This window comes from Pavona decussata, unplaced genomic scaffold (genome assembly GCF_977016875.1).
Source record: "Pavona decussata unplaced genomic scaffold, jaPavDecu1.1 SCAFFOLD_181, whole genome shotgun sequence".
Taxonomy (NCBI): Eukaryota; Metazoa; Cnidaria; class Anthozoa; order Scleractinia; family Agariciidae; genus Pavona; species Pavona decussata.
The window spans coordinates 105,334-127,836 of record NW_028145591.1 but is presented as its reverse complement, the minus strand read 5'-3'; the positions used below and the strand labels follow the sequence as shown (position 1 = coordinate 127,836).

Genomic DNA, 22,503 nt, shown 5'->3' with positions numbered 1-22,503 from the left:
CAAACGAAAACGTGTGTGTTCATGAGCTAGGTTTGTTCTTATGGCGTATCTACCGTTTTGACGTTTCTTATTACCGGACAAACACAAGTAAGTTGTCTTGGTCATCAGTTTATTGTCGTTATGTAGTTACACCGTGTTTATAGGTTTATTTTCCTTTTATTTTGTAGTTTTTGAAACCGTATCTACCGTATACCGTCCATTCAACGCAACGAAAGTTTGTACGCGTTTGTTATCTGTGTATTAAACATCGCAAAATTCATCTGTGCACCTACATTCGCTTCAAAAATTCTACGTTTCCCCGTACTATGGATTTATCTGGCTGATATTGGAGGAACAGACCGTGAATGTACGCGAATTTGTGGCTGTACATCTTGCTTTGTGGATTCGTAAACAAATCGAGTATGGCCAATGAGTTGAGTCGGGCCCAGTCCACCGCGAACGTAGGCTCTGCGGAAAATTTGGATGAACTTCCTGTCAAGCGAGAACGAAAGCGAACCGAAAAGGGACAGGAAGAGTATCTCAGGCTTCTCAAGAAGAATCAAACATCTGCAATTTCAGCTGTTTCCAAGAAAAGGAGCATATTAACAGATCTAATGGGAGATGAGAATAATTTGCATCTTGTGAAATCTAAACTCATCCTACTTAACACGTTGTTTAATCAATACCAAGAGGCATACGAGCGCCATTATCAAGAGTTAAGTTCAGAAGATGAACAGTTTACCGAAAGCTCTCGGCATGAAGCTAAGGAGAATTCTGTCTTGGAATTCAGGAGACAAGTCATTGATTGGATTAGCCTTGTTGAACAACGCTTGACAGATCAGCTTGACCATCTTTCAGACAAGGGATCTGTATCATCCAAATCATCGAAGGGCACTAGTCAATCAAAGTCATCGAGAACATCTGCACGAGAAAAAGAGAAAGTAAGAGTAGCTGAACTGCTGGCTGAGAAAACAATGTTAGAAAGGAAACAAGCCCTCCGTGCAGCGGATGAAGCACTAAGGCTCGAAACTGAAATAGTTAAGGCAAAAGCAAGAGAAAGGGTGTATGCTGATTTAGAACTAGAAGAGAACCCAGGCAATGTAGAAAGTAAAGAAGCAACGAACACATTGTCTGAACGAATTCAGCCTAAAACTAGCACACCGAATGCACCTGTTTCTAAACTGGATCCAATCACACCAAAAGCAGCTGTACCCAAACCGGATTCAATCACACCGAAGGCAGTTGTACCCAAACCGGATCCAATCACACCGAAAGCAGTTGTACCCAAACCAGATCCGATCACACCGAAAGCAGTTGTACCTAAACTGGATCCGCTCACTCCTGAGTTTCACCCAAGTGGCTCAATTGCGAAGTACCGGCCTCCAGATAACAGTACCACCTCAGATCTCAATGCACCTTCTACATTGGAGATTCAGGACCGTTCTTTCCAGGAAGTCTTGATAGTTACACATCAACAATTAGCCGCAGCAATGACATTGCCACAGCCTGAAGTGTCAAAGTTCAAGGGAGACCCGATCGAATATCAAACGTTCATCATGGCATTTACTACACGAATTGAGTCAAAAACAGTAAGCGCAGCGGATAGGCTGTATTACCTAATACAGCATTTGGACGGTGAACCAAAGGAACTTATCAGCGGAACGTTGCACATGAACCCTAGTGAAGGATACAAGGAGGCAAGAAGATTGCTTGCGAAAGAGTATGGCGATCCATTTAAGGTATCGATGGCTTATGTGAGCAAAGCCCTCCGCTGGTCACCGATTCAAAGAGACGATGCTCTAACTTTAAAACGGTTCTCATTCTTTCTGACGAAATGCAAGAACGCCATGATGAATGTGTCTCATATGACGGAGCTGAATCACCCCACTAACATGCAGACAATTGCCCGAAAGCTTCCGCCTCACCTACAGTCAAGGTGGCGTGACCGAGTTGTCAAATTAAAGGAGAAAGGAAGGATAGCTGATTTCAAGGACATCGCAGAATTTGTTGAATCAGCCGCTGAATCAGCTAACGATCCCATTTATGGCAGCCAAGCCCTGAACAAGGGTGAACAGAAGCACAAAGCTAGTAGTATCAGAGATAGTACCAAGAGAACACAACTACCAAATCAGAGGAGCAGCAGTTTCGCAACAAATGTTAACACACCTCCTGCATCAGTATCATTGAGGAACACTAAATGTTGTGACTCTAACACAGGAAGCTGTCTATTATGCAACAAGCCTCATGACTTGGACGACTGTGATGACTTCCGAAAGCGGACAATAGAAGAGAAAAGGTCATTCCTCGGAGACAGGAAGCTCTGTTTTGCTTGTTATGGTACCAATCACGTGTCAAGGAACTGTTTGAAAAAACGAACCTGTCAGAAATGTGGAAAACGACACCCCACGGCACTCCACATGGATGATTTCAAACCAAATAAGAAAGATGGAAACAGTGAGACCGACAATTCCAACGTCAAGCCCACCACTGTGGTGGAGAACGGATGTGTTGATATATCTGAGACTGTGTGCAATGCGACTATCAACAAGGAAACTGTTGTCTTACATGCTATTCTCCCCATCAAAATAAGGAAGAAAGGCAACGCTGAGTCAGTCACCACCTATGCATTCTATGACGGTGGTAGCAGTGGCTGTTTTGTAACCGAAAACATTAGGAGACTGATAGGTGAAGAAGGCGTTGAGACAGTTCTTCAACTTGGAACAATGCACGGTCATAGCCGAGTTGAAACCACCGTTCTAGCTGACCTTGTTGTCACAGACTTAGATGACAATAATCCCATTGAGTTGCCCCGTACCTTCACGAGTGATGAGATTCCAGCAGGCCATCATCAAATTCCAACACCTGAACTCCTAAGTCGCTGGGAACATCTTTCAGAGGTTGCTCAGAAAATCCCTGCACATCGGCCTGACCTTGAAATAGGTTTATTGATCGGCAGCAATTGTCCAGTTGCCCTGGAACCATTAGAAGTGATACCCAGTCATGGTGACGGCCCTTTTGCCCTCCGCCTCCATCACGGCTGGACCGTCAGTGGCCCCTTGCAAGTTGAAACTGATCAAAGTTGCAGTACGATTACCGTGAATCGCATCACTGTGCGGGAAGTCGAATTTAACAAGGAGATCATCGCGCCCAAGTCGTTGCTGAGTATGTTTGAAATGGACTTTAACGATCACACTGTAAGCAAAGTCCCAGACGAGCGTGGATACTCACAAGAAGACAGGAAGTTTTTGGACATGGCAGAAAAAGGTGTCCGCAACGTTAACGGACATTATGAGATCCCGCTCCCCTTCCGAGCACAGGACATCACCATGCCCAACAACAAAGAACAAGCAATCAAAAGAGCTAACTGGCAGAAGAAGAAGATGCTTCGAGATGCAAAGTACCATACTGACTACACTAAATTTGTCAACGATGTTATCGCCAAAGGCTATGCCCAAAAGGTCCCAAACGAGTCAGGCGCAGCAAGGCCCGGCAAAGTATGGTATCTTCCCCACCATGGGATTTATCATCCGAAAAAACCGGACAGAATACGCGTAGTATTTGATTGCAGTGCGAGTTTCAATGGAGTGTCCCTTAATGACCAGTTACTCCAAGGTCCCGACCTCACGAATTCCTTGGTAGGAGTATTAATCAGGTTTCGTGAAGACCCCGTTGCCTTCTTAGGAGATGTGGAGGCTATGTTCCATCAGGTTAGAGTACCGCCTGAACAGTGCGATTTCCTCCATTTCTTATGGTGGCCGAATGGTGACCTAGACGCTCCATTGGAGGAATACAGGATGGTGGTGCACCTCTTCGGCGCAGTATCCTCACCGAGCATTGCCAATTTTGCATTGAAGAAGACTGCTAGTGATAACGAGGAAGAATATGGCACCATTGTTGCTAACACTTTGAGAAAGAATTTCTATGTCGATGACTGTTTACGGTCCGTGGACACCGAGAACACTGCTGGAAAGTTGATCAAGGATCTCAGCAGAGCGTGTCAGAAGGGTGGATTCCACCTTACGAAGTTTACATGCAATCGCCGTGGTGTTTTGGAGCAGATTCCAGAAGAAGAGAGGTCAAAGGAAACTAAGGCTCTGGACCTCCATCGTGACAATCTCCCTATCAAACGTGCCCTCGGGGTACAATGGTGTGTACAGTCGGACAGTTTTGGATTTCGAATAATCCTTAACAACAAACCGATAACAAGACGGGGAATTCTGTCTACCGTGTCATCGATCTATGATCCTCTAGGCTTTATCGCCCCATTTACACTGGTAGCTAAACAGATCTTACAAGAGTTATGTCGCAGCAAAAGTCTTGGATGGGACGATGATATTCCAGAAGAACATCGGAACCAATGGATCAAGTGGCAGAACGAACTCCCAACGCTCGAATTGTTTCATGTTGACCGTTGTCTGAAACCACGGGAGTTTGGACCGATTGTTTCAAAGCAGCTTCACCTGTTCTCCGATGCTAGTACCGTAGGCTATGGATGCTCCGGCTACCTTCCCCTTCAAGATGATGCAAACCGTATCCATTGTGCCTTCTTGATGGGCAAGGCCCGCCTCGCACCAATCAAGACAGTAACAGTTCCCCGATTAGAGCTCACCGCAGCTACCGTCTCTGTCCGCGTAGGACAAATGTTGATAGAAGAATTGGAGACCTAGCCTGATGTCACCTTCTATCATATGGATTCGACTACAGTGCTCCGATACATCGGAAACGAACAGAAGAGATTTCAAGTCTTTGTCTCCAACCGTGTCCAGTTGATCAGAGACTTTACCAGTCCTCATCAGTGGAGATATGTGGACACTCTTAACAATCCTGCTGATGATGCCTCCAGAGGAATGAAAGAAACACCTCACCTACAGCATTCGCGCTGGATAAAAGGACCAGAGTTCCTATGGAAACCAGTATCGGAATGGCCACAACAGCCTTTTCTCACCGGCGACATCCCTGAGGATGATCCAGAGATTAAGAAGGTGGTCGTTGCCGGAACAGTGGTAACCGAAGACTTGACCACTAGCGTAAACAAGCTAATTGAATACCATTCAGACTGGTATCGCCTGAAACTGTCAGTGGCTGTATTTCTACGCATTAAAGCAACGTTACTGAGAAGAAGGCAAGATCGGAAGAAGACAGAAGTTACCCAGGCTGACCTAGTTGCAATGCAACGTCCAGAGAGTGTGAAGCAACGGAAAGCCGAAACGAAACACGTGGATCATTGCAACGTGCCTCTCTCAGTGCAAGAGTTAAACGAGGCCGAAATTGCCATCATCCAGTTTGTACAGTCCCAAGTATTCAGCAAAGAGCTAGACATCCTTCACCGGGCCAATAGTGACGGCGAGCCAGATTCACGGGGCCAGGAGAAACAAAAGAAAGTGGAGTTTAAGAAGATTGGCTCCCTGTACCGTTTACATCCGTTCGTCAGGGAAGGCGTTCTTTGTGTCGGCGGTCGCCTTAGCCAAGCAGGTCTCTCAGAGGAAGCGAAACACCCTGTCATATTACCTCGTAAGAATCATGTCACCACACTCATCATTCGACAAATCAATGAGCACCTAAGACATGCTGGGCGTGGTCACACGCTAGCTAAATTGAGAGAAAAGTACTGGGTACTTGGCGCCAATGCTGCTGTCCGCCATCAAATTACGAAATGTGTCACCTGTCGTCGGAACCGTGCTCCCGTAACCGAGCAAAAGATGGCCGAATTGCCCAAGGATCGCCTAACACCAGCCCCACCGTTCACGTTCACGGGCGTCGACTTCTTCGGCCCATATCTGATCAAAGGACGCAAGGAACTGAAACGCCATGGTTGTCTGTTTACCTGTTTAGTAAGCAGAGCGATACACATCGAGACAGCAAATTCACTCGAAACGGACTCTTTCATTCAAGCCCTAAGATGTTTCATTGCCCGCCGTGGACCAGTTCGGGAGATCCGAAGTGACAATGGAACAAATTTTGTCGGCGCCAACGCGGAATTACGAGAAGCAATCGAGGAAGTAGACAACGATCAAGTCAGGAATAAGTTACGCCAAGAAGGCACCGATTGGATCTTCAATCCCCCATCGGCAAGCCACATGGGCGGCGTCTGGGAACGTCAGATCCGGACCACCAAGAAAGTACTCACCGTCCTACTACATGAGCATGGCACCCGTTTGGATGATGAATCGTTTAGAACACTGCTCTGCGAGGTCGAAGCCATTGTAAATTCCAGACCTTTAACACTTGCTTCCAGCGATCCAGATGATCTCAACCCTTTATCACCAAGTCAACTTCTGACGATGAAGACGAGCATCATACTTCCCCCACCTGGAAAGTTCCAACGAAACGATGTGTATATGAGAAAACGCTGGCGCAGAGTCCAATATCTCGCCAACCTGTTTTGGTCGCGCTGGAAACGAGAATATATTGTGACCTTGCAAGAACGGCGAAAATGGGACCGACCAGTGCAAAATCTGACCGTTGGCGATGTTGTTCTCATCAAAGACGAACATTCACCAAGAAACGCGTGGGCCATGGGCCGTGTTATCAAGACGGAACCAGACAAAGAGGGACTGGTGCGAAGTGTCCTGTTGAAGACCCAAACTTCAGAACTACGCCGTCCCGTTAACAAGCTTGTCCTCCTGCTGTCAAACGAAGATCAAACAAGTACCGAGGACGAATGCTGAGAAGAAGTGCTGAGCTGAGCGCTGAACCATAGAGAGAACATTGTTATAACGAACTGTTACAATTTCAAGTTAATTGAACATTTGAAGGACCTTAATCTATATTATGTTATGTTTAGCAACGTCGGTATCGTTCCTTAAAGGGCCGGGGATGTTAGCGCAGTTCCGTCGCGCGAGTAGCGCGCACGTTCCTTTTTTCCCATAAGGCCTTACGGCCAGGTGCAGTGAGCATGTGCTCAAAGATCAAACGAAAACGTGTGTGTTCATGAGCTAGGTTTGTTCTTATGGCGTATCTACCGTTTTGACGTTTCTTATTACCGGACAAACACAAGTAAGTTGTCTTGGTCATTAGTTTATTGTCGTTATGTAGTTACACCGTGTTTATAGGTTTATTTTCCTTTTATTTTGTAGTTTTTGAAACCGTATTTACCGTATACCGTATACCGTCCATTCAACGCAACGAAAGTTTGTACGCGTTTGTTATCTGTGTATTAAACATCGCAAAATTCATCTGTGCACCTACAGTACCGCTCTCAGTTCTCGGACTGGGGGGGGGATGAAGGGACTGCCACTGGCCACATACTGAGGACTCGTTAGGACCGCTGACCTTTGCTAGTCAGCCATATTGTTTTGGACACTCGAGCTCATTTACGTGATCAATTATCTTGCGAATCGAACTTATTATCGTAAGTCTATTATATTGTGTTTTGTTTAGCTTTATAGTTCGCGTTACTTAGTGTATGTATATTGTGATTTATCCTGTAGATCTGTTTCATTGTTGTAATTAAACCAAGTCAATTGAGGAGTTCGCTTCAAATTCGATTGCATCATGCTGTAAGACAAAAAACCAAAGCATTCTTATTTCTGGATGTCCATGTCATTTGGCTCATCTTGCTGCAACTGCAGTGAATGATTCTTTCACAGAGGTCATTGATGTTAATGTTGAGGATGTGCTTATCGACCTATATTATTGGTTTGATAAGAGTTCCAATAGCAAAGGAAAGCTTGCAGAGTACTTTGAATTTTGTTACCAAGAGTATCAGCAAGTGTTAAAGCATGTCACCTGCCGTTGGCTTTCCTTGGAACGCCGTATTGAAAGAGCACTTAAGTCTGAAGTCTTACTTTCTGAGTGAAGGTTTTTCAGATGCAAGGTTTAAGAGACTTAAGGATGCATTTTCGAATCCTCTCCTGGAACCTGTCCTTCTGTTCCATAATGCATCAATTCAGCTGTTCACACAGTTCAACAAACTACTGCAGAGAAGTGAGCCAACAGTCCATGTTCTGCAAAGTTCTATGTTGACCCTGGCCAACAACATTGCAAACCGCCTTGTGAAGCCTGAAGTCTTAGTGCGTGCTAACGCTACAGATCTAGATCTAAATGATGAGGAAATGTTTATTGAACATCAGAATGTTTATCGTGGTGGAACTACAAAGCCAGCGGTCAACAAGCTTTTAAATGAAGGTGACATAACAGAGGCAAAGTACAACAAATTCTTCTATGCTGCCCACTGCTATTTTAAAAGGTGACTTGCATATATTCTGGTAAAATTTCCATTGAGGGAAGAGTTGATTCAAAACGCAGTTTGGATAAACGTACCCCAGCGCATTGAAGCAGAATGGCAAAATGTGGAGTATTTCTATGACAGGTTTGACGCAATATGAGATGCAATAAGAGATGCTCTCTTTAAAAAATTTTGTGACTACCGATCACTTACTGATAGTGACATTGGTGGGGATGTTTGGCAGGCAACAAAAAAGGTTGATGCAATTGAAGGAGGTACTGAAGTATTTCATTATCGTGTTGACATTCTTTGGTGGTACATTGGACACATGAAACAGCCTGCATGGTTCCTCAGCAGACATTCCAGCACTTGACCAGAATTGCAGAAGCAGTACTTGTGATCCCACACAGTAATGCAGAGGAAGAGCGCCTTTCAGCATTGTTCGTAAAACAAAACTGACAGTCGTTCCTGTTTAGGCCTTGATAGCACCTTGTCTAACATTTTGGCCATGAAGTTGGCTTATCCAGAAGAACTGACACCTTGCTATAAGTTTCGTCCTAGTGATAACCTATTGGAATCATCAAAGAAAGCTGCATCTTCTTACAACAGGGAACACAAATAATTTGTGTTCCCTGTTGTAAGAAGATGCAGCTTTGAAAAAAGAGCAAAGGCCAGAAAAAAATTGAGCAAAATCAAAATTTAGCGGCCACAGTGAAAAAATGTTTTTCGCTCATATTTAATGTGTAGGAAGGCAATACTAAGTCAATGATAGTGATATGATTTGTTTCTCAAAAATTCGCTTTAAGAAAAACGGAAAAAATCATTTAACCGTCGGTTGCCTCAGAATTGCCAGACTTGAGAGCCAAATTAGTAGTCATCTAAACAAAACTAATGTGGAAACAGGGAGAGTGCATGGATATATAAGCACTAATTTTCTGATTTGGGAAGTGTTTAACATTTCATATTAATTCAGATTGTTTTCTTTCCAACAGCTTAAAGTGAAAACAATTGCGTTAAAGATGTGTAGTTTTCAAAATAGCAAAAAGTATAGTTATAATTCTAAGTCGTGATCAAACTGTTTTACCTGTGCCCAATGATGAATAGCTCTATCATTCACGCTGTGAAGAGATAAAGAATTGCACTAAAACGTGTAAAAACTGCAATGGGTTTTTCGTTTTTCACTTTACACGAGACCTTCGAAATTGGAGAAAATTTCACCTGAATATGCATAAGTAATGAGTTTCACTAATTACCCGGGCCGTAAGGCGGACCGAGTTAAAGTTTCGGTAGCATTATCAAATTCTTTTTTCTTTTTGGAGTCACGATGGGCCGAGAGATAAGACTTTGGGCCACGAGATATTGTTCTCAATCTCGTTTTTTGGCTGGTACGAGTTACGTTTTCCGTCGTGTTATCAAATTCTTTAAATCCTCCGTCACGTTCTTTGTTTTCGGGCCGTGAGGAGCTTTACAATGCCGACCTTAAGCAACCCTGGACGGCGATCCCGAGGAGGTCAACCGGAAGTCAAGATTGCGTTGTTGACTGCAATTTGCATAGTAGTCGAGCCGTCCACCTGACGTCGCGGCTGTCGTTTTCACCAGTTTGGCGGTGTCTCGAGAACGTGAGTTTCTTTTTGAATGTTAACTTTGAAATCCGTGTCTTTTCCAAGCCTAATCTGGATTATATTCTAAACTACTGATATTAGGTCGCATAAGCAAAAGCTATTGATTTTTTCTTTGTTCTTTCCAGTGCAAAAACGCAAATTCACAGCGACTATGGCGAATCCTGGAAGTGAAGTTCCCGCCATTGCTAAAAATGGGTAAATATATCTTTTCTTTTCATGGCATTTACCTCGGCTTTCTCCGAAATGTACCCGATTTTCAAAACAAAGCTGATAGGATTATTTAAGTAACCTTGAACATGAAAAGCTCAATTTATTTGTGAGCGATTTTATCTCGCTAACTTCATTTTATTTCAATTTATAGGTCAAATATCATGGAGTGGACAGAAAACCACGATGTTATTTTGTGCCGAGAAATCCTAGTTAGCAAGCCCTATAAATTCAAACCTCGAACATTGGAGAGAGGGAAGGTATGGGACGAAATAGCCGAAAGACTCAACAACATCAAGGATCCAAAGTTTGAAGTCTCAAAGCGATCGATCCGAGAGCATTTCCAGCTTCTGCTTTCCAAGTTCAAAACAAAAATGAAAACCGAGCAGTGAGCGTCTGGCATTGAAGTCGAAGATACCGAAGTTGATAAGGCCATGGAATAAATTTATGAGAAATGGGAGGCTTCAGAAGGGGAACAACTGAAAGGAAAGGAGAACACGAAGAAAAAAGCTGAAGTAGATAAAGCTAGTGCGGAAGAAGTAAGGCTCAGAGCGACGGAAAAATTAAGCGAAACGAAAAAGAGAAAGAACGCCGAAGACAACTGTGCTGTCAGACCTAAGAAAACACGAAGAAACGGAGGAGAAACTGTAGAATTCTTAAGAGAAAAATCACAGAGGGATTACCAGTTTCGACAAGAGGAGTTGCGAATAAAACAGAAAGAACAAGAAAATTTGCAAAGCATTCAACAACAACAACTGGAAATGATGAGGATGATGCAACAGCAAAATAATGCTATGATGCTTATGTCTAAATTTGTAAACAAATAGACATTCCGTGCATTTATTAACTTGCAGACTGATAAATTGTCTCTGTTACAACTTGTGTCGTTTAATATGTACAGCTCGTTGTACTTAATAGTTTTATATGGGCTGTTCAGTTGAGGTTGTAGTTGTGAACAATGATCCTACCATTGTGATCTGATCGCATGTAAGAACTTTTGAAGCTTTGAAAATTTGTACACAAATTCAAACAGCTTTTCAAATAAAGTAGTCTGCTAGTGTTGGAGGATCAAGGTGAAAGAACTCAGATGTAGCGTTGCCGTAAAGACATGTAAGTGCGTTTCTCAGTATAGCACAAACTAGATACATTTTTCCAACACTGCTGAGGCCAATTTTAAGGTTTCTCTGGTAATGTATAAACTTGAAATAGTTCACTATGTCCCCAAACAGCCACTCCACTGTAACTCTCACTTCACTCATGGAGGTGTTGAATGCTTGCATGTCAGCCGTCAAGATAGCATTTCTGTATGGGGCTTGAAGTTGCACTCTTAGAGGGTATGCTGGATCTCCGTAGATACACATGGGTTGACCGAGGGGAGATACAGCATGTAGCTGCAACTGATGAAGCAACCCAGAGTCTGCAAGCATCCCAGCATCATGCTTTCCGCCCTCTGAAAACAAAAGTTGATAAGATAATTGTCTCTAAAAAAAAGGAAACTAATAACTTTCCCGGCAATTTATATTTTTCTATGTACGTTACCGTCGAAAATCAAACCTCGGCTCATATAATAGATGTCTCACGTTTACTATAAAATAACAGTCAATGTAGAAACGGTTTCTGTCTTAAAATGAAAAGTGAATAAGAAATGCCTTCCCCTGAATTTCATTTAAAAATATAAACAGCGAAACATTGAAAAACGTACAAGGATATAAACGTACGGGTGATGCGTACATTACTCTAGATCCAGGGGGGGGGGGAGGTAGTCAACAGATGCTTGGGTAGGGAGGTGCGGCCCGAGCGTTCATACCCTGACCCTGTTTAAGACACAATTCTCCGATTTCCCTATTCCGTTTCAGACAGAATTCAAAATTTTCAGGCCCTTTCTAGGACATTTAACCCAAAATCACACCGTTTAAGACTAGAATGAAATGAGAATACACTAGTTTCTTACTGTATTTTAATGCATTGGCAATCACAATCCGTTTAAGCCATTAGGTTATGTAGGAATACCCTGTTTAAGACAGAAAGTGATGAAATAGATACCCCGTTCAGGACAAAACACCCTGAAAACCATACCCTATCGGGCCGCACGTCCCTGTTAAGGTCATATCAGAGAGTACCCCCCGCGTCTATAACGTACCAAAAATTATGATCCGTCATTGACCCGGCGTCACATACATATTAGGACCGTACAAATGGTTTCTGTCTCTAAATGAGAGGTGAAAACGTAAGGATTAAAGCCCGCGGATTCTCAAAAGAATTCGTAAGACAAATGTCGTTTTCCCCTGTATTTCATTCTGACTTCTATCGGGAGGTTACTTATTGCCTCAGTATATCTCTGTATCTATGTATTCGGTAGCCTGTGAGCAAGCTCTCTTGGGGGTGGGGGGCGGGAGGGGGAAAGAGGATCCACCCCCAGGAGAGCTTGCTCGCAGGCTATCTATTTGGGGGAATTGGCGATGCTGGAGGTTATCACTGTCAAAAGATTGTAGGCTTTACACACCACACAGTTAATATGGCCCAAGTATAAGCTGGAAACAGCTTCTTGTTAGTATTGTTTTCATTCGCCGATTGTAGATGAGAAATGTTCAATTTCAGCTTGAATTAAAAGATCACATAAAACAATTTACAATAAAAAAATACTTTTCTGATTGGGTTTCCATTCATTCAAACCTTAATAGTGTGAATTTGGGAAACTTGTCATTCCTGTATCAACTCTTAAGTTTGACCTCAAAGGTCAAATTAAGTCGGATAAGAAAAAATTCGTTGACAGTCATGCAAGACGTTCTTGCGAAGTCTGTCGATAGTTTCATTAAAAATATGAACAGAAGGCTCTGTTGTCGGCATTTTTCTTTTTTAACTCAACCTCCGATTTCGGAAATAGGAGCAGGCGAAAAGTAGTACAGGAAACTAACTGGGCTCTAAGTTGACGTTGTGTGACTGCGTGACATGCTGTAGTGGGGGTAGCTACAACAGTTGCTTGCATGTAGTTATTAGAGGCTTAATACACTTTACACTTCAGATGTGTTTTTGAAAAATAAAGTGAAAAATTGTCTCTGTCTGGTTATCTGCAGGATCTATTTTTGCAGTACAAACTTCCCCAATTAACACGGTTCTTTAAATTGACCTATGTGTCAATAACAGTTGTCTTATAAAGCAGTGTTTAAAAGTGATCCAAATATGAGCTCTGGGCGAGCTATGGAGAGCACTTGTTCCTTTTTAGCGATTGTTGGAGGCCAGTGCGGTTATGACCGAAGAGATAGAAAGAAATGAATAGAATGTGTTCCACTACTGAGCTGAGACAGGGATATCACAGGCCAGAAGTCAACATTTCAAGTGGGTTTTACAACAGATACTGAAATGGAACTTACACTAGTGAGAGCAGGAATGTTTTCTCTTCGTCAACTAATAAGTATTGAGCAATTCCAAATCTGCCCATCCCACCGATTATCACTTGGCATCAGATGGAAGCGGTCATCTGACAGATGCAAAATACCTTCCATTTTGTCCAATCACAGTGAAGACATCGGGAAGAAACCAAAAGCAGAGATAGGCCTAAGCAAAGCGGATGCACAGGCAATATTCAAAGAGTGTTGAGTCATGCTGGCTTTAGATTCAGGTGCATAGTCACTTATAAAAAACGTTTGTTTACCTGAATTTTTATATATTTTAAACGTTACCGATTGCAATAACAATACCAATGATCACTATTTTTTAACCACACACGGCATGAAATGGACAAAGCTAGAAAACCCTGAGAAGTAAACATTATAATCACATTAAGGGAAAATTTCTCTTTTGTTAATAAGCTTTAATTATATAAATTGCTTTGATTAGTTCTCACGAAACACAAAGGTGATGTTCCTTTTAGGTGGGTGAGAGGGATCGTAAACGAAACACGAAAGGGGAAAAATAATTCTGTTATCTTGTCATAGGGGTCTGCCCAAACTGCAGGCATTTGCTGCGTCAACTGGGAATGGGGAGTACGAGGTCTTCTGAGGATACAGAAGTTGTCTTGCGGATTAAAGACATGTCTTTGGTAAAAACATCAAACTCGCTTGCTCCAAAACAATTCAGCAGTCATAGGGCAGCTGTGCGGTTTAAATTTAACAAACGCAACAATACCTATTACCTGTCTGTCTTTACGTTTGTCTGTACATGTCTGTCTGTGAATTTTTAAAGACTTATATTACTCTTATTTAGATAAGACAGTCACTTATGGAACGTTCGTTCGTTCGTTCGTTCATTCATTCATTCATTGCTTCTGTCTTCTGAACATACCACTCGCAAAATGTGACGTTGCTCAGGTAGCAGAAGGACCTCTAAATCCAAACAAAGATGTCGAGGGGCAATTTCTCAAGGTAAAGCCACGGACCCAATCTTCTTTGGAAGACACTCAGAAGTACTTTGACTCTGAAAAGGAGTCAGTTGCTGCTGAATCACAGAGCCGTCTCTTTTCATGTCCTGAGGAAGGATGCATTAAGATATATCAACGTTTTTCTGCCCTACAGCATCACCTGGATTGTGGCAGACAAGAACGCGCTCTTGAGACTCTTCTTGACAGAGCAGTGTATGGATACGTACCACATATGCAGGAAGTTGCGAAGAGTAGAAACGTCTCAGATCCGAACTGTGTTTGCCAATGAGATGGGCTCTAAAGTCTATTCAAGTTCGCCAAACTAGATTCACAGAGAATCAGAGGGAGTACTCGTCCAGCAAATTTCTCATTGGAGAGACAGTCGGCCAAAATGTAGACGCAGTGTCAGTTGCGAGGTCTATAATGACTACGAGAGACAGCAATGGGAATCGTATATTTTCCACTTCTGAGTTTCTGACGAGTCAGCAGTTTTCAAGTTTCTTTTCTGCAGCGTTCACTTGAAGAAAAGGGAACCGACAGCAAAATCGAAGACGACCAAAACGAGGAAGCCTACAGCCTGTTGAGAAGTCAAATCAGTTCAAGATGTTGCACTTGTGTACCCAATCTGCTTAGACAATCATAACTTTGCGAACTTATTGCAAACTCAAAGTTGTCAAAATTTGCGATTCAAATGCTTAGGGACATCTGTGAGCACTTTGATATCCCAACGGCCGACAGTACAGTAAGAAAGAAAGCACCAAACATTCAGACAATTGTCACCTTTTTCTTTTTCACAGTGGACATCACGTTACGGCAGAGGACGACCACAGGACAACCAGACAATCGCAAGCCACTCCCTAGGCCTACTATTAAAATAGTCGAAGTTGCACTGTCTATACTCGTGCACGTGGTGCTAGCTCTCTGAATGGCACCAGTTATTGTCTTTTTCTCAATTAGGATATGAAGCATAGAAAAGGATTGCCTCATTTCTATAACTATTACTGCCACAATTTTAGACAAAAGAATAAGCATCTTGTGCCACATGGTTGTTAGTGTAAACTATGGTTATTTCATCGCATCAGTGAATTCATTAGAATATACATAACATTGCCTGGAAGAGGTGGTTAGAATGTTATCTTAAGTAAGAAAGCAGTACTTGACTGCAATAAAGTCGAAGTTCACCGAGTGTAAGCACTAGGAAAGCACTCTGTTTGAAAGAGAAGGTTGCGGATAGAATCACCACGGAACATCTGTCCCACTCCCCCAGGAAACGTCACTCCATTGATACATTTTTTTCTCATCATATCAAGAAACAATGGACGATTTAATTTAAAAAGATTCATTTTTTGACACTATCCATGAAGAAAAGTAAGGTTTTTTACTTACCATTCCGTAAGTTTTGTCACGGCAGGCTTGCCCCTACTACACCCTCCGGTGTTGGGATTTGTTTGGCCACGCAACATACAAGTAAACTCAAGACTATTCAACTTGTTTAATCCACTGCTTTGAGGTTGATCATTTTAAATTTCTTTGACGTCGATGATTTATAATCCAGGTAATGTTTACAATACAAATAATTGGTTTAATCAAAGAAAGAGATCTCGTGAAGGTATGTCTTGGTCAGGTTTTAGGCTTGCCAGTGAATTTGTGCGTGACTCGCTTGAATGATCCTGAGAAACGACCGACTATATTTTGATAGCACTTCGAAAGTCAATTGCGGGTACTTATGCACCAGTCAATGTAAACCCCCCCACCCCCCCGGCCGGGACATAGCGGGGCATTTGCGGGGAATTTTCCGTTATTTGACGAGTGAAAGGGCCGCTGGTATCGGGGACTTTGACCTCTTTTGCACGTCATCCAAGAACAGTAGGGGAGTGGACCGGGGTATTTTTCACCGACGTGGACTGGGTCAAGAATCTCTAGTCCGGCAAGATGGCGGCTTTTGGCCATGAAAAGAAGGTAAGAGTCGTTTTATCTTAATCACCTTATACCTTTGGCTGAGTATACCATCCGTCCTTAAGGTCATTGTATAATGCTAAGAACACATAAATATAATTTATTTTTTGGTGAACAAAAATCTGTTGTCACAGTTTTTACTAATTTATTCTGAGAATCACTTGACCGATCAAGCATGTCATCAGGTGTTTATAATCTCTTCTTATCATATTTAAAAAAAATATTTTGTACATGGATAGGACTGAACTAAAGTCTTGTATTGTTTGTGATAGTGCTACAAAACTGTTGTTCATTGGGGCAAATTTTGCGTAGATGCTTGTCGAGTTTGGTGAGAGAAGACACGTGATGTGTATCTCTGACGAGGGAAGTCTAGACGTGCAAATGCTGTTGAAAGAAGTGAAAAACGCATTTGGCATACAGTCGCAAGGATGTACTTACTTTATTCAAAAGTTTGATCAAGACTGGAATGAATGGGTGGACGTTACTGATGCTTCCTCTCTTGCCAATAGAGATAAACCGAGGTGAGCTTCTGTTTGTCTGAAAATTAATCTGAAAAGTAATCGTTTATAAGCTTTCTTCACCTTTAAATATGTGAATGCATGGGGTACCCAATGTAATGAAATGAATGAAATATAAAATTGGGAACAAACTGACAAGCTTAAAAATTTAATGTTCTGTCTTTCGTGTCTTTCCACCAGAAAAGTTATTTTAAATAATGATAAAAACATTGCATTTATTTTTATGGTGTAGAGTGTTTTCACATGACGTCACAACGGCCATGTTGGTGTCCCAAAACAAAGAAATGGCGGCCATGTCGATGTCCAAACCAAACTTCTGGGCCCAGTTGTTCAAAGCCCAATTAAGCTAATCCAGGGTTAACATGAAGTTTGATTCGAGTTTAAATACTAAAGAAAAGACTTTTTCCCAGAACATTTTTGTCGTTCAGTTTCGACTTAGACTTTTCTTTACCTTTAGCTAAAAGTCAGCTTTTAAAAAAATTTTTAACGAGCGAGATACCAACCTCGGTTAACTTTTAATCGGGGATTAGCGTTAATCTGCTTTTGAACAACTGGGCCCTGGGAATTGAACTCTATTTTTTATGCAAATACTTTCTTTTGTTTCAGTAAACCAATATAGCCAGTAGTCACGTGAATGAAAACACTCTATATAATTTGTTTCTTTAAATAGGAAGAGAATTCTAAGATTGCCAAAGAAGTTCTTCAAGTGCATCAAAATCAGGTATTGTAGCATGAACATATTGTCTTGAAATGTTTGTGTATTTTCATGATACGAATGTTTGGAAATTTAATTAGTTTTATTTATTTGAAGGCTAAAAATTCATCAATGATATAAAAAATAAGCAAAGTGAACTGATTTTGAATTATCATGAATTTCTATGCAACAGAGAGTGAGACCACTACCATTTTTACAAGTGTAACTACAAAGGGGAAAGCTCATGGAACATTGTTATTTGAAGGTGGGATGTTAAAGACAGGACCAAAAGTGGTGGTGAGTTCTCTTGTCAACAGCTAGCAATTCAATTTTGCTGCGAAAATTATTTTTGTCTGTTGCTTCCATGACAATAACATCAGGTCATTCTAACCGACCAAATAATTTTCATTGGAAGAGGGCCATGTATGGGTTATTCGCCCTCTTACCCTCATTCTCTCTTGCTTTTATCGATATTTTTTTATACTCAACATATAAAATGTTAATACTCAACATCAGCAAGATCCACCCAGTCTGGATCCACCTGATGAAGAGAAGATTAAGGAGCTAAGTCAAATTTATAGATTAAAAACAGACGATAAACTACTGGACTATCATACAACAATCAATAATGCAGCCTATAGCATCTGTGTCGATAATCCCTCTCTTGTCTAAACTTGAAACTCAATTAATTCTTGCTGAAAATTAACGCACAAAATACGGAAATACTCAGCAATATAATCAGGCAATTTTGATTTCTGAGAAAATCATGGAGCTGCGCCGCAAGCAACGGGAAAAACAATCTGAACTGAGTTCTCTACTTGCAAAGGAAGCAAAAGCATCAAAATGCAAGTCAAAGTCTGAAGCTAGAGTGAAAGAGCAGCCATCAACCAAGTCTCTTCCAGCCAAAAAGTCTGGTAGCATACCTAGTCTTTTCAAGGCACAGCAGCCAAAAACGGGAAAAAGAAAGTACAAGAAGGGCTGAGGGTAACAACGATGATACAATGACTGTACAAACTGGGGAAAGTAAACAAGGAGAACAAGTGCGAGCAGGTATTTTTTCTGAAGGATGCTCTAAAAAAAATGTGGAGAATGATTTGAGTCAGCAAAAAAGGAGACATTTCGAAACCAAGTCAAGGCACAGTTGCACACGTGAATGTCGAGGAAGTTTGTAAAGGGCTACAAGTACCTGCAATCACTGTGTCTAATGAGTGTTTGGAAAAGCGTACAGAGATTTTGCCGTGTCAGTCTATTTCTCAACCAGGTAGATCCAGAGGAGATCCTGGCACAGCTACAAGCGTGAGAGTTGAGGAAGTTTGTGAACGGCTACAAGTACCTTCAGACACTGTGTCTAATGAAAGTTTGGAAAAGGGTACAAAAGAATCGCCCTGTTATTCCAGTTGCCAAAAAGAAGACTTCAGAGCAAGTAAAGGTACAACTGCTCACGTGAATGCTTCCAGCGATTCTTTTTTATCCCAGAAGAGGGTCAAGGAGATGAAACGCAAGAGTCCCTTGACCTGCTGAAAAGGTATCAGAAATGGGCAGTTGGCAATGTTTGCGATAAGGCTCTCTACAAATTGAAAGATGGTGTCTACAGATCGGGAATTAATCAAATTTCATTGACTGAGTTTATCAAAATAAGAATACTTCACTGCAAATTCTATCATAATCCCAGCTGTAAAGAGTGCATTCATTTGATATACTGGAAGGTGGTATTGTAGAACTGAAACCTTTGTTCCCATAGACATTTTGTTGGGGGGCATTACTCAAGTCAGAAGGCAGTGGGCCGCCTCATGCAATTGCCTGTTGCCATTGTTCAGCTGCAGTTGAAAGGTCCAGATTCACAGAAACGTTTTGTAACACAGCTTGTACCCAATGTTGATTACTGCCTGTTTTCAGATATGATTGTCAAATTGAATGTTGTTGACCGCAACAAACTATGCCTATCAAAAGATGCTCTTCAAGACATTTGCTCATTAGCTTCTACTGAAAAGGACAGAAAGCTTATAAAATTCGTTGCTTGTCAAGCAAGTGGATTCAGCAACAAGAGAACTGGTCAGCAATATGGTGTTTACAATTTTTCGAGCATTAGAAATGAAGTGAGGAATGCATTGCAAGATGAGATTAGAGAAGCAGTCTTAAAACTTGCAAGTGTCCAAGAAAGGGCTAGGTTAGAATCTTTTTGAATATACGTGGGACAGGAAACTGAGAGTAGCACTAATGAAGAAAGTGAGAATGAACCCGATGAAGCCAGTTTTGATGTGGACCTCAAAAATGCTGACATTGGGGGCGAATTTATCGGATGTACTACAAGTGAAGAGAATGGTGCTTTTAATGAACACGTTGACTTTGAGGAAACTGATGATGTAGGAAGTGGAAGAGGAAGCTCGGGCTATAGTAACTTAGTTGAGACAACAGCTCATAATACATCGGTGGAAAATAGTGTGGAGAACTTAAAGCATGAAAAAGACATAAGGCATAGCTATATAGTGGACCTGGACAATTTCTCCAAGGATACAACAGTTGTGAACCCTACTCCATCGCATGATCATTTATTGTCAATTCTACGAGCAAATTCGCTTAACTGGTTTGCTTTTGCTACTGAACTTGAAGAGCTTCTTCATGGTTATTGTAGTAAAGTCTTTGAGCGAGCTCTCTTGGAGTTCAGCGAATTCCTTCCCTGGAAAGACCTCTCTGACCACGCAGAAAAAATAGTTGAACAAAAGGCTTACCTGCAAGAACAACGAGACACAATTAATTCAAATCTTGCAGGTGACATTTGCACAGATTTAGAAAGCGATGACCCTGAAGCGTGGGTTGGTGTCCATGATGTTTTGTCACCTGAAGGGTAGGCGTTGATACGAAAGCATAGATCCATCATTAGGAGAAATGCAAAGAGAATAGAAAGCAAGGAAATTGCCTGTAAAAGTCTCTTCAGACAAAGGCCCCAAGGAGAGTATCTTGGACTCTAGCAAGATTTCCCAATATTGGCAGAGACATAGAGGAATATGTGAAGGGAAAACGAGTGGCCATGACCAGTGGAGAAGGACTGGCGTCCTAACATTTGATGGTAATTTGAGAACAAAAGGCCCAAAGGTGACATACACACGAATTCAAAAGCATCTGGAAGAAAAGTACAAATCTAGAATAAGTTATGGTACAGTCGTTCAACTTTGCGTAGCCCGGAAAGTAACGTCACGTCGAGCAAGGAAAGGATTTACACTGAAGCTGAATCCCGATGCACACTTCTCCAACTCCATGTGCAATGCACTTGATTTCATTCAGCTGACAGACGGAACAGACAAAATGATATTGAACCGTGATGACCAGGCGGGATTCCGTTTAGATACGACGTACACCCATAAGCAGCAAAAGGCTACATCCCTGTCTGAGAACCCAGAGCTCACCACACGAACAAATTACATGAAAAAGTATAGTTCTGTTCTGCAAACTACGCCGTACGTGTTCATGGGAACCAAGAACACTGCAGAGAAATGCATCGGAGTGGTAAAAGCCCATCACCTGTATGATAAAACTGCTACACAACATTTCTGTGACTTCAAGATGCTAAAAGAAAGAGAAGACCTGGGGCCTTGATGAAAGAGAAGACTGTACACTGTGTGCGTGTGGACGAAGCTGGTGACGAGGGCCCATCTCACAAAGAAGTACAGTTTTGCAATACTGCATATTTCAGACGGAACAGAGTGCACTGTTGTATCCACAAGGCATAACGGTGGCTCATACTTGAACAGAGTAGCTGTAATCTGTTTATTCCATCCACTTTATGTGGATCCAATTTCAGTGAAAATGGTGTCGATGAGACCAAACTAGAACAATACCTGGAAGCAGCTACTGATGTGTTTATTGACAGAGTAAGTGGTGCACCCTGTGGTGAAAGTGAAATAACCTTAGTAAACGGTGCAAGAAATGAAGCTTCTAAGAGGTATAATGACAGTCGAGCTGACCTCCTTAAATTTTTGAATGGCAAGGCTTCAGAAAAGCAACAACTACTAAACACTAAGCCCGAGGTTTACAAGAGATTCCAAGAAATATGGATGGTTAGAAATAACCACATGGTCATGAATCTGCCTGCACAGTACGTTTATATGTTGCTGCCATGCTACAAGGAAGGTTGCGTTAATCCTGTATGTAAATGTGAGCCTCCCCAGCAGCAGAAAGTGTGGTTTCCAGATGGCCCTCCATTATCGGTTTTTCCTGCTCCAATACCTGACCCAAGCGTCCTTGGGGAGGTGACTGTGATGAGTGTACAAACGTGTGCACTGGCCACTTCCTCCCCCCACAAGAATGTATAGACCATATTGTCAAAAATGGAACAAGGGACTGTATGGTGAATCCCCTATCTGTAATCATCCAACAGGAATTCAACAGGTTGCTAAAGGTCCAAGCACAGTCAGCGATGAGAAGATTACGGAGCTGGCCAGACAAACCCTCCTTCCAGCTGATGAAGTTAAGTTCTGGGTGGAGCATTTAAAAGGGGTTAAGAACAGAAGGAAACAAGGGACCCGTAAGGCAGCAACCACTAGAGCCATAAACAAAGCTTAGAGAAGGTTACGTATAAAGACTAAAAAACAAACATATAAAATAGGCAATACACAAAACAGACAGTCATTACTGTCTATTTCAACTCCACCAAATCCGTAAAATTATAGATGTTATAATATTTTAGTGCTATAGGAGTATAAGTTACACATTTCATTCCGGTTTATAGCCCCTAGGACTCTTGTATGAGCTAATAAATGTTGCCACAAATACTGCCGGTACAAAAGAGCGGAACGTTTTTTTTTCTTACAACAGGAAAGAACTGAGAAAGCCAATTCAGAGGTTCAGTCTGCAATTTTACCTGACAGGCAGTCTACAGGTATGTAAGATACAGTTGTAAGTAAAAGCTGAATGAGGTAATTTATCCCATGTTACTGAGCATTGCTTTACAGGGGTTTATTTCTCAGTCTCGGTTGCAGTTCATTTTGCAGTTCTACTCATTAAAA

General features: G+C 41.9%; 2 protein-coding genes across 2 annotated transcripts in view; both read left to right on the top strand.

The window, feature by feature from the left end:
- The first annotated feature begins 401 nt into the window (after positions 1-401).
- On the top strand, positions 402-4,646 carry LOC146463025 (uncharacterized). The gene has a single exon (XM_085084933.1). It carries the CDS (start codon positions 402-404, stop codon positions 4,644-4,646), a length of 4,245 nt encoding a protein of 1,414 aa, XP_084941059.1.
- Positions 4,647-4,667: 21 nt separating this feature from the next.
- The window catches only part of LOC146463020 (uncharacterized), a 62,816-nt gene continuing 44,980 nt past the window's right edge, over positions 4,668-22,503 (top strand). The window contains exon 1 of the mRNA XM_085084932.1: positions 4,668-7,031. Within this exon, the coding sequence (XP_084941058.1) occupies positions 4,668-6,647 (1,980 nt within the window). The 3' untranslated portion in view covers positions 6,648-7,031. The remainder of the gene's footprint in view (positions 7,032-22,503) is intronic.

Excerpts from the sequence above, each read along its gene's own strand:
- LOC146463025 (XM_085084933.1), top strand. The coding sequence starts at position 402 with ATGGCCAATGAGTTGAGTCGGGCCCAGTCCACCGCGAACGTAGGCTCT.